Source organism: Rhinoderma darwinii, chromosome 1 (genome assembly GCF_050947455.1).
Source record: "Rhinoderma darwinii isolate aRhiDar2 chromosome 1, aRhiDar2.hap1, whole genome shotgun sequence".
NCBI lineage: Eukaryota > Metazoa > Chordata > Amphibia > Anura > Rhinodermatidae > Rhinoderma > Rhinoderma darwinii.
Window position 1 is genome coordinate 165,039,235 of NC_134687.1, and position 19,932 is coordinate 165,059,166.

The 19,932-nt window shown below is 38.9% G+C and overlaps 1 protein-coding gene across 1 annotated transcript in view; it reads left to right on the plus strand.

Moving 5' to 3' along the window:
- Positions 1-11,588, plus strand: part of ALPK1 (alpha kinase 1) — a 183,141-nt gene extending 171,553 nt beyond the window's left edge. The window contains exons 11-14 of the mRNA XM_075860525.1: positions 4,603-4,756; positions 5,032-5,194; positions 6,707-6,887; positions 9,108-11,588. Of these exons, the coding sequence (XP_075716640.1) occupies positions 4,603-4,756; positions 5,032-5,194; positions 6,707-6,887; positions 9,108-9,346 (737 nt within the window). The 3' untranslated portion in view covers positions 9,347-11,588. The remainder of the gene's footprint in view (positions 1-4,602; positions 4,757-5,031; positions 5,195-6,706; positions 6,888-9,107) is intronic.
- The last annotated feature ends 8,344 nt before the right edge of the window (positions 11,589-19,932 follow it).

Here is a 19,932-nt window from a genome sequence, read left to right on the forward strand (position 1 = left end):
AGCCGCTGTATCTAATCCTATCCACAGCTATAGGGTCGTAGTGCTATAGATATGCTGTCTCATATATATATATACACATATACATACATATATACACACATATACATACACGCACACTTATTTTTTGGGGGGCCATGAGAAGTTTGCGGGGCTGGGCCCAAGAAGAACCTTTGCATCGAGGCCCATGAGCCTTTAGCTATGCCCCTGACCCTGTAGTTTGTAAAATGTACAGTAGTTAACACTTAGGCTGGGTTCACACTACCTATTTTCAGGCGTAAACGAGGCGTTTTACGCCTCGAATTACGCCTGAAAACACGGCTCAAATACGTCGGCAAACATCTGCCCATTCATTTCAATGGGTTTGCCGACGTACTGTGCCGACGACCTGTAATTTTACACGTCGCTGTCAAAAGACGGCGCGTAAAATGACAGCATCGTCAAAGAAGTGCAGGACACTTCTTGGGACGTAATTTGAACCGTTTTTCATTGACTTCAATGAAGAAAAGCTCCAAATTACGGCCGTAATTGACGCCTTGCAAAACGCGAGTACGAGCAATTACGTCTGAAATGCAGGAGCTGTTTTCTCCTGAAAACAGCGCTGTAATTTCAGCCGTAAGTGTCGTTATCGTGTGCACATACCCTTACATTCACCTTCTGTCAACATTGCATTAAACTGTGATTTTCTGCAAAACTTGCACAGACATTTGGATTTGTCAGCCAACCTGATACTTATGTACAAAACACCTCCTAAAAATAATCAATCAGGATGTTGGAATAGGTACATAGATGGGGGGCTGGTGAGGAAGAAAATGTCTCACACAGACAAAGCCGCAGCCGCCTGCTCAGGCGGGCCGGCACACAGAGCTGGGGAAGCGCAGTACCAACAGCTGATTGCTGTGGCAGCCACCCCATACACAGAGCTCCTGTGTCAGCAGTAATCGGCTGTTTTACTCAACTGACAGAGGCACTTTGGTGCCGGGCGGGAGGGTTCTCAGCCTAACACACAGCCGACCCACCCGGCACACAGAGCACCTCTGTCAGTTGAATAAAACAACAGATTGCTGATGAAAAAGGAGTTTTCTGAACAATTGTATTCAACTGAGGACATTTGCTTGCCTCTGCTGCCTCTACATCTGTCTCTGTGAGAAAGCCAGGCAGCCTGTTCATTACGGCTACGGCCAGAATTGTCCCAAGATTTAGCTGGCCAATAAGCAAAGAGATTCTGCTTAATGGCCACCCGAGTCTTCTGACATTTCTGTCCCACCCAATCGGTGCCGCAGTTCCACCTCTTTCTTTTGGTGCTTCCGCGCACCACACACACCGTAACCTCTCTGCTACAGCCAGAAATAAGCTGAGTGACTGTCTGCAAGATAACTGTGGAATAGACAAACGCACAGTAGGCCATTTAGGGTAGGAGCACAATGCAGTGAGTGACTGTGAGTGACTTACTGCGTAGCTGACATGTTTTTTTTGGTTTTTATTTCTCGTGCTTTTTTATGTGTGGGGTGGTTTAAGGGGATAAGGGAGGACTTTTTTGGGGGGGGGCCCAATTCTGACTAATATTATGGGGGCACATGATTTATAGGCATGCCCCTGGTCCTCACTTTTCGTTGCCTCAGCGGTTACGTGCTAGCATGCCAGCATCACCGCTTTGGCTAGGAATTGCCTGCAGCGTCAAGTGACCAACCATCGGGGAACGGAACTGCTGCACTGGAGCATGGGGGGGGCTATTGACGGGTGGGTATCATATAGTTTCGATTTTTAAGTCCTGGAAAACCACTTCATGCTTCAGATGTTACAGAAGGGCACCAAACTAAGGCCTCATGCACTAGACCGTAGTGGTGTGCACGGGCCCTGTACATTCATTTCAATGAGCCTGGACCGCAAAATGTGGCCGTAATAAGACATGTCCTATCTTTTTGTGGTCCAGGCTCCCGGGCAATGCACGGACCGTGGAAACTACGGTCGTGTGCATGGGCCCATAGAAATTAATGGGACCGCAATTCACCTGCAGATTTGCGGGTGAATCGCGGCCGCAAAAACACATTCGTGAGCATGAGGTCTAAATCTTTGCCCCTGGTGCAGGAAAACCTAGCTATGCCTCATACTTACCACATATGTGTTTCTGTACTCCTAAATCTTAAAATATTATTTATGTGTGAGAAATGACACATTACGGCCAATTACAACAACAAAGCACCACCTGTGAATAAATACAATGAATAACTTTGGTCTTTCAGCAGTAATTGTTCTTGCTTAGTTTTTGTTCATTACCAATGTAACCAATAATCACGTATGAACAAATGAGTCATATTCTCACACCTCCTCGTCCTCAACTGAAGGGTTCCATTTCTTCCCTTGTATAAATTGCTCCATCCAGGGGCATCAGATCTCTGTTATAAAACAGGTATAGGGTAACTGGGGCATACGAGATCCTATCTCTACTTATCCCTTTCACACTACTCTACCGGAAAGGCAGAGCACCCGCCCCGAATGTCAAAAATACTTTTGTGGGAATACCCCTTTATTATCAATTCATTTCTTTTTATTTATTTTGGTTTTTTTTAGATTTTGTGAAAACTTTTTACTCTATTTTCTTCTATGCAACTTTTGCCAGATTTAAAAAAAAAGCCCTCCATTTATCTTAAAGACACATTTTAAAAGTAACACAGTATTGTGTTCAGAAATACTGAAAAGTACTGGGTGGAAATACATGACCAATTTTCTGTAACTGACCAATCGGGACCACTGTTTTATCCACATATGCAGTCATTGTAACTATTTGGACTTGTCCACACGTAACGGAATTGCTGCGTATTTTCCATCCGGCAATGCGGACAGAAAATATGCAGCGTAATACAGTAGCAACAAAGTGGGTGTGCTTTAATAATTGTCATCCACACGCTGTGAAAAAATTCAGTCCAGATTCTGTGAGATTTCCAGCAAGGGAAACGAAATCTCGTTTACATCGTAATCTCACGAGATTACGCGTGGCTTGCTGGAATCTCACAGAAAAGATTCAGAAGTGTCAGGATTCTGAATACACATGACGTCCAGGCTGGAGGTTGTGTATATTCATTATCAGGACACTTGATTAACGTTAATGTCTGTGTATGTGGCTGCACATCGTGTTCTAGTAAGAACGCGATGCTGCTGTGTAAATGAATGGAGAGAAGTGTATGATGCTGATTGGTCACTGATTGGTCAGCGTCATACACTCCTCTGTACAACGCCCACTTGGTCGAAAGTAACACGCCCACTTGGGCATTAAGAAACTCATTAGCATAAAGCTAAAAATCGCTAATAAAGTGGTTTAAAATAGATCGTTTTTCTAAATAAAAGGCACTGCTGTCACCTACATTATAGCGCCAATCTCCTTATGTAGGATATAGGGCACTTATAATGTGGTGACAGCGCCTCTTTAAGGCAATTTTTAGCAAATAAACAAAAACAGTCTAACATCTGCAGCACAATTTTACATAACTGAAAATGGCACAATACCATCCAATGTATAGCTATAGCAAAGTAGACATAAGCTGCCATGCACATAAGATAACAGTTGGCAGACAGGGATCAGCTGATGATGTTATGTCTATTTGATTTCAACATGCCCGATCCTTTATACCCGTGGAAGAAAAGCCAACTTATACCTTTCTCTCTATTAAAAAAAACATGCATGCTTGGCCTAACCAAGCAAGAGTGCATGTTTATGGTGGAGCTGGGAAAAGAATGACTGTCGGCCACAGGGGCAATCTCATGTGCATCGTCGGCTTTAGGCTGCATGTGAATGCTGTATATTTAGTGCAACAAATAGGTACATCTCTTACACATTGCAGTAATATGCACTTCTGAGTAAAGACTAAAAGGCTATGTTCACACTGGCGTTAGGAGTTGTTTCATCAGGTTTTCATGTCTCTAAAAATACAGAAACCTTGACACACACATTATAAGGGTATGTTCACACGCTTACTAAAAACGTCTGAAAATACGGAGCTGTATTCAAGGGAAAACAGCTCCTGATTTCCAGACGTTTTTTTAGCGACTCCAAAAACGTCTCAAAAAGTGACATGCACTTCTTTTACACGGGCCTTTTTTTTACGCGGCTGTTTTTAAAAATGGCCGCGTAAAAAAAAGCCCCGTCGGAACAGAACGCCATTTCTGCTTCCTATTTTTCTACCGTTTTTCAGCTGTTTATGGCCCGAAAAACGTCCGAAAATAAGCCATGTGAACATACCCTAAGAGAATAGGATCTGCTAGTTTGCTGCTGCAATGTAAGGTTGACTTAAAGAAAAGCAGTAAGCTATATCCCAAGGAAAATTAAGAAGTTTTGATGTTTTCGACCCTTGAATAAGATATATGGCCTATGGTACTGTGGATGGTATATAATAAGCAACAATACTACCCTTTTAATACTTCATTAACCCTTTGTGGTGATCTGTCACTGATACCTCTGTGTCCTGAGCAAAACGTTTTGTAGCAGAAATTGAACCTTCTTATGGTACTAAAAAGTGATCCAACATGAGTCTTTCTTGGTTGTTTCATTTGCTGAACTGAATGAGGTTTGGTCATTGTAAAATGTAATTACATTTTTATTATATGCAGATGCTCTGCTTCTCAAGTTTTCAAAAAAATCTGAGCTTTGGACAGCCCAGGAAACAGTAGTACATATTGGAGAGGATGTGGATGTTAAAAAGGAAGGCAAACAAAGGAAAGCTTTCTGGATCCATTTTCTGCACCAGGATGAGACTCTGGGAAGGTATGCTGCAGTATATAAGTTAACAGCCAAGCTTTCCTTCAACTGGGGATTCAGTAGCCCTGTATCTAAATACTCTGGCCAAGCCAGAGTGCCTGGCACCCAGAACACGGCCCACATGCCCTGCCAGCCCCCCAGCTACACACCTACTTAACAGGGCTTTAATTGCCTGGTTTTACGGAAAACAAGTGGTCCACCCAATAATTAGTGCATCTTTGGTGACACTGACTGCACAAGTGTTTATTTGCCGAGCTGATTTATCTTTGTCCTTCTTGTAGGTACATTGGAAAATCCTACAAAAAACACAAGGAACTGCTGTACCATTTCTGTGATGTTGAGCGTCAGATGACTGCTCAGTACTACGTCACAGAATTCAACAAAAGACTGTATGGATTAAACATCCCCACGCAGATATTTTATGTCCCGTCTTCTATTCTTTTGGTAAGTCTACTATTGTAAGCATTGGAAACACTAGTAATTGCACTAACCTATGGTTTTTCTTGTGTTGGTGCACGCAATGTCATGGATTAAGATAGCCTATCATCAGAACTGCGTTCTTTTTAAAAATGTATTTACTCTGCAATATAATACAGAAAGGCCCAGATTTATCAAAAGTGGCGTCATTTTATCCAATTTCTAAGTTAAAGTTAAACTACGTTATTAACATAAGTTGCAACAAATTTATGATTGAATTTTGCTTATTTGATACATCTGTCACAACATACATCTCGTACTGGCTTAAACAACGGCACTTTTTCTATGCCAGGATCTGTATGACGTAGAGATGCAACCTTTTATCGGATTTGTGCCTTTTTGCAATTTTTTTTTTTTTTTAAATTGCATTTCATAGATGTGTCTCAATCCTGGCCAAGCAGTAAGCCACGGCCACTTTTCACTCCATTTTTAGAAATTGACGCGCATGAGGCAAATGGCTTTAAATTCTGGCGCAAATGATTAATAAATATGTCACAAAGCAGATTATAATCCACTAAAAGTCGCAAAATATATTGATAAATGTCGACCAAAGTTGTTTCTGTGATTTGGAATTAACCTCTTATTGCCGAAGATGACTTTTTATGGTTTTGATCCTAATTTGAATTACTGTTATTTCATGTTTACCTCTACAGGTTACAAAAGGAGTGACCGACACATCATATTGATTACTTTGTACAATAATAATGTTTAGTACTAGGTTTTCATGTAATATATTAAATCACCTTTTAAGGTGTGAATGAAGTGCTATCCTGATTTGGGGCTTTTTACTACAATGAAAAATTGACACAGCAGATAAACACATTCTTGTTTACTAACATATTTTGCACCAACAAAGTGTTTGCGGAATAAAAAGATTGTAGGCCCTGTTCACATCAGGTTTGGTCTTTCCGTTCATCTGTTCCGTCAGAGGAACAGATGAACAGAAAAACAAACGGAAAGTAGCGTTTCCGTTTGCAATACCATTGATTTCAATGGTATTTGTTTTCTTTTAGCTTGTTTCAGTTTGCGCCCGTTCCGCTAGGTTTCCATTTTTCTTCGACGGAAACAATAGCGCAATACACTATGCTAATGTTTCCGTGAAAAAAAAAACGGAAACCTAGCGGAACTGAAACTGAAACCAACTGAAAGAAAAAAAATATCATTGAAATCAATGGTATTGCAAACAGAAAAGCTACTTTCCGTTTGTCTTTCTGTTCATCTGACCGTCTGACGGAACAGATGAATGGAAAGACCAAACGTGATGTGAACAGGTACTTACTTCCTCTTGCAGTCTGTTAAGTTGGGTGAAATATGTTTGTTTACACTGAGGAAGAGCATCTAAACAATAAATAGTTACTGTTTTAACAAATGTAACGTTACATGATTGCAGTCTTTTTATCTATGTGATGTCCCCATCTACTCCAAATGATGTCCTCCGGACTGGATCTTGATTTTCTGTCTCTATTTTCACTGTTTCAGATCATGGACGGCAGAAGCATAAAGGAATGTGTGAGTGTGGAGCCTTATATTCTTGGAGAATTTGTAAAACTTACCAATAACACTAAAATTGTAAAAACAGAGTATGAAGCTACAAAGTATGGCTTGGCCTTGGGACATTTTGCTTACGAATATTTTTCTGATATAGTGGTGGATTTACAGGGTAAGTTGTGATTTATTTTCCAGACATACACAAACATGACCGATAGTTTGAGAAAATATATAAGACTAATATGAAAAAGTATTTACATGCATTTCTACTCTGCTACTAAAAACGTTACTTATGTTTGCAAATACTTCACGTTGTGTTAGTAAAAAAGTTTCATTGAATGAGATTATTGGATACAATAACTTTGCAGAGTACTGTGTATATTCAGGTGTGTAAAGAATCAGAGGTGTAAATTAAAGCTCCTGGGCCCCAATGCAAAAAGTGATTCTCTCGGTGACTGCTTTAAGTAAATAACTATATATTTGTGAAAAGGCTTTTTTATGCTTTGTTACCGCGAATAAAAAAGTTTTACTATCCGATACAACTATTCTAAAGATCGATTTTTTTTTTTCTTCACATCTGCGTTGGAAAATCCGAACCCAGATGTGAGCAGAGCCTTATGTGAAAAACTTGATAATCTCTAAAGAAAAACTTTGTTTCAGTATTGAAAACATCTGGAAGGACGACTTAATTCTATTATAGTCAAAAAGATTGGACACCATCTTTATTCCCAGAACTCTATTTTCTAAATACATGAGAATTCTTTCCGTTTAGATTTATGGCCTCATGCACACGAAAGTAAAAACACCCGTTATTGCGGGTCGTAATTACGACCCGAAATAACGGGCCAATAGACTTCTGTTAGCCACGGGTACCTTCCCGTTTTCTCACGGGAAGGTGCCCATGCCGTTAAAAAGATAGAACATGTTCTATTTTTTTATTTTACGGGCCGTGCTACTATACTTTATAATGGGAGCACGGCTCGGAAAAACGGCCGGCTGCCCGTGGCCGGCCGTGCCTGGCCGTGCTCGTAATTACGAGTCGTAATTACGAGCACGGTCGTGTGCATGTACCATAAAGCCACTTTTATTTTGTAATATTTTTTTTAAGTTCTTTCAAGCATTTGTCAAGGGCCTTACTCAAAGACCATACATTAGACTTCCCAATTCACAATCTGATTCTAAAACTTGGAATATATTCTTATACTGTACCATACGTTTCTTAACCATAAACCTTAAATAGCTAAATTCACTCCAACACACCAAGAATTGTATTTCTGATGCAAGAAAGTATAATTGCATATTTGGCACAGAGAGACCCCCCTGTTCCTCTGAAATGCATACAAATATTTGTTTCATGTGGACTGTTCTGCCCCAAATGAATTCATTTAATAATATCTCAATAGTTATAAAAATGTTTTGCTCTATCCATACAAGACAAGCACATAAAAAATTGAGCCAAAAATAAGAATATAATAAAAATCAGCCCTGAAAAAGGGAAATTTAAGCCAAGTATTAATTCTAAACCGAGCTCTCCTAATCAAAGAGATATGATTTAGAGTAATATACTCCCCTGGATTTTTTTTAAATCTTTTATTATTATTGTGTCATTCATTTGTTTTTATTTCATTAAATAATTCACCCTTATTCGTCTTCACATGTGATTGTATGCAATATTTAATACCAGGAATTTATATAGTATAAAGTACAGCAATTAGCAACTATATAGTAATTACATCTATAGCAATGTTATTGTGGACCCTGTGACGCTAACCCGGGGTGTTTCCTGTCAAGATTATTGGTTGACCAACATTATAACTACCACAGGGGTTGTCACCTAGCTTTCTAAAGCTCCTCAGTAGTAGATCTAACTAGTTAGGCATAGGCAGATTCACCTTTTATGATTATTGAAAAGCTGTCTGACAACCTCCATGGCAGTTATAATGGTAGTGACCATATTGTGTGTCATCCATTTTTTTTTTTTTGCAGAAACACCTAAAAAAAAGTTCTCGTGTTTTCTTTGTTTAAAAATAAATATGTATTCAGATATTTTATGTCTTTGTTTATCAGAGTATATAGAGATTTTATTATATGTTACTTTGTATTCTAAGGCTCAGTTCACACTAGCGTTGTCTCCCGTTTAGGTCTCTTCCGTCAGAGGAAGAGACAACCGGAAATCCAAACGGAGAGCATCGCTTCTGTTTGAATTACCATCGATTTCAATGGTAATTCTTTTGTTTCAGTTGGGTCCCGTTTAGTCTGCAGCATCTCCCTTTGGAAGACTGCATGGCGTGAGGCAATTTTCTTCTTTCTTACCTCTAAATGTATGTAAAGACCTAAATAACGATTCAGTGTTTGTGTCGAAATAACACAGTATCTCTATGTATTCTTACAGGGTGGGTGACTGGAAGTGAGAAAGGTGAAGCAATCATTTACCTAACAGACCCACAGATCCATTCAGCCAACAATACACCAGGAGCCACGCATATCAATTTTGGAAATTACGGGATATACATGTTCTTTACTTATCAACACAAAGAATGCAATGAAATTTGTAAAAGTCTTTCTCTAACAAGACCTAGTGCCGAAATGTTAGAAGAGTTTAGTAAAAGAGGGAAAAGTAAAGGTAATTAAACATTTACACCTCGATAGACGACTATCGCAGAAAGAAACCTCATATGGTCATGGAGGCCAACAGTTGACTTCGTGTTAGTATTAGTTTGGAGTGAGTCTGGTGCTGTTGACACAACAACCTTCACTAGTTCTATTGTTTGACAGGATCATGACAAAGCGTTACCACCTTTTTGTGGCACAATTCCTTAATTAAGAAGGATATTCAAAAATACATTCACAAGTACTGGTGTTTGGATGGTTTTATTTGCCTCAAAAACGTTATACTTTGTTTTCTAATATGCTGGCAACCATATTTTTTTTCATTTTTCAATTGAGGTAGCTGTATGAGGCCTTGTATTTTTGTAGAACAAGTTGTAGTTTGTTTACATGTCATTTTGAGTTATAGTTAATGTCTGAATTATATTCATTTTTATTATGGACGGAATGCATACAAAAACCAATTCCGCCAATGTCTTTTTATTTATTTTCTGCCAATCATAAATAATATATTGACTTTATTATATGGGTTGTTACAGTTATAGGGATATCAAATATGTACAACGAACCTCTTTCAGACAACCACCCAAATTTGCATTAAAAAGTCGTCTTCCAAAGGGGTGGTCTTCTCAAAGATTGGCAGTATGCAAAGTATATGGTGTAACTAAAAATTTGACACAGGTAATCTGGTCTGGATAAAGGGATTGTCTTCTCAAAGAGCTTGTAATTTGGAGAGGTTTCATTGTATATGTTCTATGTTATATGATTTGTGATGTTTATTCAAGAAAATGTATTTTATAGGTTTCTCGAAAACAAATCCTGTTTATTATATTTCTTTGTGACCTTATTTTATAAAAATACAAACTTTTTTTAACATTTATTTTCTATATTTTTTTTAACTAAAATGTACTGGCATATCAATTTATGCCAGTACTGTACATTATGCCTGTGAATAATAATATGAGCAGACAGCTGTTCGATATACGAAGGGCAAGCACTAAGGGACTCACTTCCAAAACCCCCCTAAACTACAATTATCAGTTAATAGCTTAAAAGACGCTGATCCCGAATCTGTAAGTTTTATCTTTCTACTTACTTGCATTCTTTCGGTATAAGCCCGCAAACAGGCTGTGCGCTACATGCGGATGACAAGTTCTAGGAGTCCTCTCCATTATATTACAAATTTGGAATCAGAGTCTTTTAATTAAATACTAATTATTGTAGATCAGGGGGGTTTTCGGAGGTGACAGTTTCTTTAAGCTAGCCACACAAATTAGACAAAGAATTGTCGTTCGATTTCGGGAGGATCAGTCGATGATCTCATGTGTATGGGCCTCCCAACTGTCACCTATTGGCAGATATCGGGGAAAGATCGGGAATTTTGAAATCTAACATGAGAGTCTGAAAGCAGTTTATTTCCCTCTCCCCATTGAAAAAAATATGCAGGTTTAGGATAGCCTATCTTCAATAACTTGAAGTCCAACCCCCAGAACCCCTGCCTATCAGCAAAATGAAGGGACTGCATCCCCTTCATTGTTTATAAAGACATAGCACCATACATACTGATGTGGCAGTGTCTGATACTGCTTTTGAATGGCACATTGGCTTGTTCGGCCCAGCCACTTTGTCTGTGAAACAGGGCCAGCTACAGTTTTAGGTGGGCCCTTGGACGATAGAGTCACAGTGGGCCCTTTTATTCCTCAAACTCTGTACACTTAATGTACAAAAAATACTTTACACCAATAATGGCACCAGTGGCACTTAGGGCATGTTCACATGTGATGTTTTCACTACGGTTTTGCCACATTGATTTTGCCACACAAAACTCTGGCAAAAATGTTACCTGTGATCATACCCTCAGTAGGAGAGAGGCATCTGCATGCCAAAAAGTACTTATACCCTATACTTATACCCTTTTGATGCTGGAAATTTGGGTGCTGTATTTTTTCAGATAGGCAGAAGGTTTTTTGTTTTTGTCTCTCTCACATTCCAACAGCCCAAACATTTTAATTTTTATTTCGACATAACTGTTTGAGGTCTTGTTTTTCATGAGACGAGCTGTAGGTTCTTTAGGTGACATTTTGCAATACATCTTATTATGGGGAAATAAAGAAAAAAAATGTCTGTATTTTTATTTACGCTATATACCAATCACTAAGTAATGTGTTTACTGTGTTGTACGGGTTGTTACGGTTTAGGGGATACCAAATATGTATTTTATTTACTATTTTGTGATGTTAATTTAATAAAGTATATTAAAAATTTGTTTATGGTTTTTGCGCCGTAATTTTTGGTAATCTTAATTTTACTGATGCAAATTTTAAAACAATTACTTCTAATGTTTATTGTGTACCTCTAATCTACTGGCATATTATAGCTATATATCAGCAGATTATGCCTGTGAAGAAGAATGATATTGATGTATTGAGATAGATAAAATCCTTTCATAGATAACGGTGCAAGCTGCCAAGAAAACAGGAATGTTCTGTTTAGTTTCCCCTACTGTAATGTGTAAGAGAAACTGCACAAGATTTAAATGCAGAGTAGGAAATATTAATGGGAACTGGGAATTTTACCGACCTTGCCAGGTGTTGACGTCGGCCCTGCTGTGTAAACTATGAAGGTGGTGCGGTATTCACTGGAGTGTCACAATCTCTTCATTCGGCAAATTGTCAGGGGTCACAGGGGAGTCGGACCCCTACCAATCAAATAGTAAATAGTGATGGGCTATCTCAAGGCAGCCTATTCATTCTGCTGATTGGCAGACGTCACGATCCATGAAATTCTTGACATTCATGAGCTGCGGCTAGCTTCGCCTACCTGCTGCTGATTGGCAGATGTCACGTTCCATGAAGTTCTTGACATTCATGAGCTGCGGCTAGCTTCGCCTACCTGCTGCTTATTGGCAGCTTTTTCCCCATGCACAGTATAGGGAAAAAACTGTCAATCAGTGGCCAGTGGGAGGGAAAGTTGCAGCCCATAAATAGGAGCTGCTGGAGAAAAAGGGATTTTTACAAAAACGACTGAACGCTGAGTAGTGGGTAATACAGCGTTGAAATTATGGTTTCTGACACTACTTCATAAACCTGGTGACAAATTCCCTTTAAAGTGAGTCTAACATCAGATGTTAAGTTAACAAACGACTGACACTGCTAGTTGGTGATATAAGTGGGAACATACCAGAGTGGAATTTTAGGGCCCGCATCAGAGTAAAAAAAGAACTTTTATTTAGCATCCTGCCGTATGCAAATTAACTTTTAATGTTATCCAGCATCTAGAGCTCAAAAACTCCCCTCCCCTATACAGTTGACTGACAGCTCTGCTTGTATGAAGACAAGCAGAGCCGTCAATTACCTGCAGGGGAGAGGGGAGTGTTTGTAGCTCAGCAAACCTTATTTGCATACGGCTCACAGCAGAATAAAAGACCATGATGCAATCGATAAAATCTTCCACACTGGTATGTCCTTCTTCCTTTACACTATCATTGACTAGCTGTGTCAGTCTTAAACCTCATGAAAGACACCCGTTAAGGTTTGCCTTCTGTCAATGGATCTTTAACTGGTGACATTGCACAAACTTTTATTTCTTATTCTTGTTGCAGAGGGGCCTTTTTAATATACTGTAAGCAACTGTTCAACAATACTCCTATCACAAAATACAGGCAGGATAACCAGTATAATGCAAAATATAACATCTTTATTAAATACAAGATAAGTGTGCAATAAATGCGTTAAAACAAAAAGCGTTAAAACAAAAAGCGTTAAAACAACGCTGGCAGTTCAAAATCTGCCTCAAAATTCTGCCAAAAAATAACTCTGTGTGAACAGGACCTTATGGTCTTTCCTTTATGGTGTCAACATGGCTGTCTTTCTAATACCCTATTAAAACATTTTGTAGACATTTAAATTATTAAGCCTGCACAAAATGTAAATAGTTAAAATTGCAAGGAAAATATACAATAGCCCATCTTATAATCGGGTGCTTCATGCCTGTTTAGGTTCTCCATAGCTTGCAATACCCCAATAGTAAAAGCTCATTAGTTTATTTTCTAAGCTCTTAAAAATAATTATTGTACAAAGTGTATTCCTATTGTAGATTCGTATTTTCATCTCACATAAATATACTTATAGCCTGGAGTGCAGAGACCGCAGCAGTGGAAGACAAGAAGACATTTGTAGATGCAAATTTGGAAAACAAGGAAAGAATGTCTTCCTTTACTAGCAGAATAAGCAATGGATGCCTCAGGGTTCCCAGACTTCCTGGGGCACAATAGACACAGCCAAAGGCTTTGCCTGAAGTTATCACTTTGGCTTCTGCTGAGTCTAAGATGACTGCGTAGCTGGTGGATTTACCATCTATAGCTTAGATTACTTAGATTGTCTTTGGAGATTTAAAAAATCAAAGCGTAAATCAGCAAGTGCACCATGTGATGGCCATCAGATCATTCATGTACTCTGCCAGCTTGTTTTTATATGAAGATAGAGAACACTTAATATGTAACATGTTAATTTTTTATAAAATGAAGGAGAATTCTAATGCATGTTGTATGACATCATTGTAACATTCACATATATCCTGCACAGTAACAACTGAATTACAGAGGAGCAAAATGCAGTTCTCGACCCGTAATAACGGGCTCATAGACTTCTATTGGCGACGGGTGCCTTCCCGTTTTCTCACGGGAAGGTGCCCGTGCCGTTGAAAAAGATAGAACATGTCCTATTTCAGGCCGTAATAACGGCACGGACAGTCCATAGAAGTCTATGGAGCTCTCGTAATGACGGGTGGCTACATGTGTGCACCCGTCATTACGGCAGCGTTGCTAAGCGACGTCAGTAAATAGTCACTGTCCAGGGAGCTGAAAGAGTTAACTGATCGGCAGTAACTCTTTCAGCACCCTGGACAGTGACTACCGATCAGTATAAACCTGTAAAAAATAAAAATAAAAGACTTTCATACTTACCGACAACTTCCTGCTTCCTCCAGTCCGGTCTCCCGCCCGTTGCCTTGGTGACGCGTCCCTCTCGACATCCGGCCCGACGTCCTGGATGACGTTTCAGGCCATGTGACCGCTGCAGCCAATCACAGGTCAATCACAGGCTGCAGCGGTCACATGGACTGCCGCGTCATCCAGGGATGTCGGGCTGGATGTGAAGAGAGGGACGCGTCACCAAGACAACGGCCGGGTAAGTATGAATTTCTTTAACTTTTATTACAGAAAAGGCTGTCCCTTCTCTCTATCCTGCACTGATAGAGAGAAGGGGCTGCCGATTAGTGCAGTGCTATTTTGCCGCCAAAAACGTGCCCGTAAATACGGGTGGAATACGGGTGATACCGGACCCATATTTACGGGCACGGGTTCGTAAATACTGGTGCAAAACGGGTGGAATACGTGTGACACCGGACCCGTATTTACGCCAGTATTTACGGGTGGGAAAAAATACGGTCGTGTGCATGATTGGCTACCCTTCACAGATCATTGACCTAAAATCTCCAGCATGTTTGCTCAGGGTTGGACGCAGACAGCAGAGGGTCCCTGTCCGAGAACCGTATATATGGCCCCTTTCTCTCCAATAGCTCATCATAGAGAACTCCATAATGCCTCTCTAACATTCCACTAGTTACTGTAAGCCATAATATTTATTAACTAAGTCCCTCACATGGAATCGAGTAGACAGCTTGAAGATGCTTTTAGGGTGGCAGTGGGCCCTCTTACCTATTGGACCCCTGTGCTTGCTTCCCATTGTTACTATAAGGCATGCGTCGTCTAGAAAATCTTATTTAGGATCCTTTAAAAAGGAATAATCAGACGGTCCCCTGTAAGTAAATACTGGGGGGTGAACAAACTCTGAATTTTCTATTTAGCTTGAGGCTATCCTTTGATGCCCATTATCGTCATTCTTGCTCGTTCAAACTAACAGGTGCCTGTTCACTTTTTTGGCATTTTAGTTTTGTATTATTGGTACATTTACATTTTTTGCCACATATTTTATCCACTGCATTAGGTATATAAGATGGGCAAAAGAAAGATTCATCAAGGCTATTTGACTAATTATTTCAGTTGTCAGTACTTGGAATAAGGCAACTAATGTTTTCATGCCGTTTTATATTATAACCTATTCATATGAATGTGAATAATAGGAATATGGTGGGAGATATGTCATAAATCTATTTGTTATCACATGCTAATTTGATTGCCTGACCCAAAACCTAATGAAGGGGTCATAGACAAGTCATATACATAACACAGCATGGTGCTTTCCATTTACAGCTCATCTAATGCCAAATAAAAAAAACCTTATTGAACCACTCTAGATTGTCCTATACATCAACCCCGTGGTTTTATGGCTTAAAAGATAACATTGCCATTATAACAAGAGTCAGAAGCTTATAATACACGGTATTCTGCATGAATAATAGTGTGTGACATACATTTAAAGGGCATATATAATAATTTAGGTTAACTCACTTAATGGATTTTCTGGAATGTCAAGATATCTTGGGCGGTCCAAACAGCTAATTGATCATTTTAGGACTAAAACCTAGGCCAAACCATTTTATTGTTCAATGAAAAGCCATATAAATCAATGTGATTTTTGTTTTCATATTCTTTGATGCACTTTGCTTTATGTGACTCTGCATTCCATACTGGAGTGCCTTAACAACCTGGCCGAACAGTTTTAGCATCTTATACAAGTGCCCAGAGAATAATGTCAGATTTTATCAAGCAACATCAGCTGCTTTATGTCCTTGAGGTATAATGCATCCACATTATTTCACAGGCATGTATAGTACTGCACTGTGTTATGCATGTGGTTACTGAAATACGGAAGGACTACATTATTATACATTAATTCAACTATCTCTTAATAATTTCATAGATGATAGAAGATAAACAGTTTGAAATGTATAAACTACTACAGGGATACGGATAGGATGTGGCAGTCATATGGCACAGTCCCACATTACGGTCAAAATACGCCATAGGCTTTAATAAATCACTCGCTGTATCTTTTTCCAGTAAATTAATTTTACCAATCTGATGATTTGTAATTATTTTATTTGAAACTAACACCATTTTCAGACCATAATGCAGCACCCACTAAACTGCCCTTCTGGGGGATTCAGTGAACACTATATGTAAATGACGTACAGCACCTTGAAAAGAAGGAGAAGAAGGTTTACGTGCTGGCACTTTCTTACCTTGTTAAAGGCTTTGTACACCTTTTGAAATCATTTTATTTATTTATTTTAAATAAAAATGTATATTTGTGTGTTTGGTGCAACTTTCTAAATACTTTTTATTAAAAATTATTTTTACTTTTTGAGATACAGCTGCTTTGTATCCTGAGCAGCTGTATCTTGCTCTGAGACCTGAATCAGGTCAGCGGCACTGACTGGTCCAGTGTCAGTGGGTCCTGCGTGTCTTTGACACGAAGGATCGAGCTGTTACCGATCACATCTAAATTCATCATTTAGATGTGATTGGTAACAGGTGGATCCTGCATGTCAGAGACTCGCAGGACCCTTTGACACTCAACCCGTCAGTGCCTCTGAACTAACGGATTTAAAGCAGCTGTATTTCAAAAAGAAAAAATAATTTTTAATGAAAAACATTTAGAAAGTTGCACCAAACAAACTGATAGACATTTTTATTAACAGAAAAACTATTTCAAATGCGTACATAGCCTTTAACTTCTTTAAACAGGATGGGATTTTGAGAAGTATATGGGTTACTACAAAAGCGCTGTTCATCGCTTTAAAAAGGGCTAATAATCTACCCTGTGCCAGTCACAGCACTGGTTGCCCATTCCCTTTAGAATTCAATTCAATAATTCACTATTATAACTTTCATTCTAAGAATAATATCCTACATAATCCTGACTTCCCCCTCATGTCTCCAAAACTTTTCTCGTGCTGCCCCAGTTCTCTGAAATGCACTGCCCTGGGCATATAGATTAATTCCTAACATCCACAGTGTTAAGCGTGCCCTTTTAAGAAGGCCTATCATATTACATAATTTGACACCTGTCCTTTTACACCTTCTGTACTTTCCCTCAGAACCTGATCTCTTCATTCAACAATATGCCCAACACATCTCGCACCCTGGTTGGGTGACTTTATGTAAAAAAACAAAAGTCTGAACCATTGTACAAATCATGTTGGTTTTTTTACCTCTTGTGTCACCCCCTATTTCCTCTTAGATTGTAAGCTCTTGTGAGCAGGTAGTTCCCTATTTCCTCTTGTTTAAGTTTGTATTTAGTTTGTTCTTCTCAAATGTCTTCCCTCTTAGTATTATTATTATTATTATTATTATTATTATTATATGCATAAATCAGGCTCTTGGTACAAATGTCCAACCAGCTCATCTCTATTTTTTTTAAAACATGTCAGATGTTGGGTTCTGAGGTTGTTAATAAGCATAAACCCTCACCGACTGAGGGAGTAAGAGAACTGGAGTGTTGTACTGAGCCACATGTCACTTTGGCTTCCATCGATTTTACTATTTTTGTGAATAAAGCTGATTCGTCTCCATGGCGTGTCAGAAAGTGCTCATAACCTTTAATATGCTAAATAATCAATGTTATAATTTTTTAATTAAAGACAGTATGGAATCATAAGGAAGTTATAAACTGAAGCTGCCACTAGGTTACCCCATGACACTAAATTATGTATGACATACAATATGCTTTTTTACTATTACTCTATAATACCAAGCTCAGCCATGATGTCTTCACTGCAAAGGGAATGTTCTATTCAGAAGTTATTTAAATGTAAAAATATAATGACGCATTATCCCATAAAATCTGTAAGTCAGTAAGTCCCCTTCGGGATAAACTGCAATGCGAGTGACATGTATTACTTCTATGAAATTTTAATTAAGGTCAAGAGCACACCAGGTAAGCCAGACCCTCCATTTATAGTAATGATTAAATGTAAACTGCACGGTCCCCCTAGACTAAGCCATCATGTTAATAGGGGGTGATTTGTAAACAGAATCTTCTTCCTCCCCCTCTGTCATCACCCCCCCCCCCTCCTTTGGCCTCAGCTTCCCTACTCAATGGCACAGATGCTGCTTTTTAGCAAACTGGGACCAAGCCACCATTAACAGCAAATCCGGTGATGGAAATTAATGAAGGGGTCTGCTAATAAAAGACTGCCCTAGACTTCTATGCTAGTTTGCTCCAAGCAGTAATTAATTTTTTAACTCACGAAGGTAAATAAGCCAAAGGCACTGGGCCATCCCTTTGCCTTTGTAATAAGGCAGGGAAAGAATAACCAAGTGATTTCTGTTGAGATCCAAGAACTGATTAGGCAACTGCTCAGCGAGGGCTTGTGAATGTGTGATGTCTACATACACTTCTGTTCTGAAACGCACAAGTGATGCAATAGAGCAAAGAACAATTGTTCTATAATCCAAATGTGAATGGAAGTGGTAGAGAAAGAGCAGATTTTACTCCACCTCAGTTCACTGCTCCAGGTAACTAAAAGAGGAGGCAGATCTGAATGTGCCATTATATTAATACATTATAGGGGACGCTGTGCCAACATAAGCCATTATTTTTCTGTCTCTATTTTTATTTCATAGCCTTATATTACACAATGGGCCTCAATTATCAAAAGTGTTCATTAAATTTTTTTACCTTTGGTCCATAGCAACCAATTACAGTGCAGATTTCCCTTTTCCAGTGTAGTTTAAAAGAGATGCTTCGTGACCTCTATGCCATCAATGTCCAATCGGCAGCCATCTGACCTCTGACAATCGGTAGAACTGTCGGCTATGCTTATACCAGAGGCCGCGTGGTGAGCCCATTAATGTCAACTAACTCTATATGGGAATTTAAGGAGGAGATATCCATAGAGGATAGGCTCTTTAAAGTTTTATTCATCCAAATCCATGACTTAGTTTCCAAGGAAAACAGAGGATCACTGCAGATGAAGTTAATAATATTTGATAATTTTATTCCACTCACCTATCTCTAGCCAAGTTAAGAAAATGTATATTTATAACTAAGTTTAATTTATATTTATCTTAATTTATCTTAATCTGCTTTTTCCAAAATAAATATTTATAATTCTATATTATGCCTAATTTATTTATGTTAGTCATTTCCAGACTTTTTACCATTGGTAAACCCTAAAACAATAATCCCCCATGAGGAACTTCTCCATCGGAACCGAGGCTAAAAAAAACTAACTGGCTAATGTCATTGCTATGCTAGAATATATACTACACACTCTCTAGCCTATGTATGACGTATCTTCATGCTCTATGAGAGTTTTATATGCTGTCCACTAATCTTCAGAAACTGGTTTGGCACTAGGTTTAATAAAGCTCTAAAAGGAACAGCAGACAACAAGTGTAATACTATTATACATTAGTACAGATAGTTTTCTCATGCCCATAAATATATACTACGGTATAACTAGATGTGACCTTTCTATGGCGTTCTCTTTGTCATGACTATCCATAATGAGCTGGTGTGAGGTTTATGGCTCATTAATACAGAAATGCACTACACTAATAAAGTTGAATCTCCAGTCATTTATCTTTCAGCTCCACCTTTCCTCAGTCCCTCCATTTCATCAATAAAATCATGATCAATAAA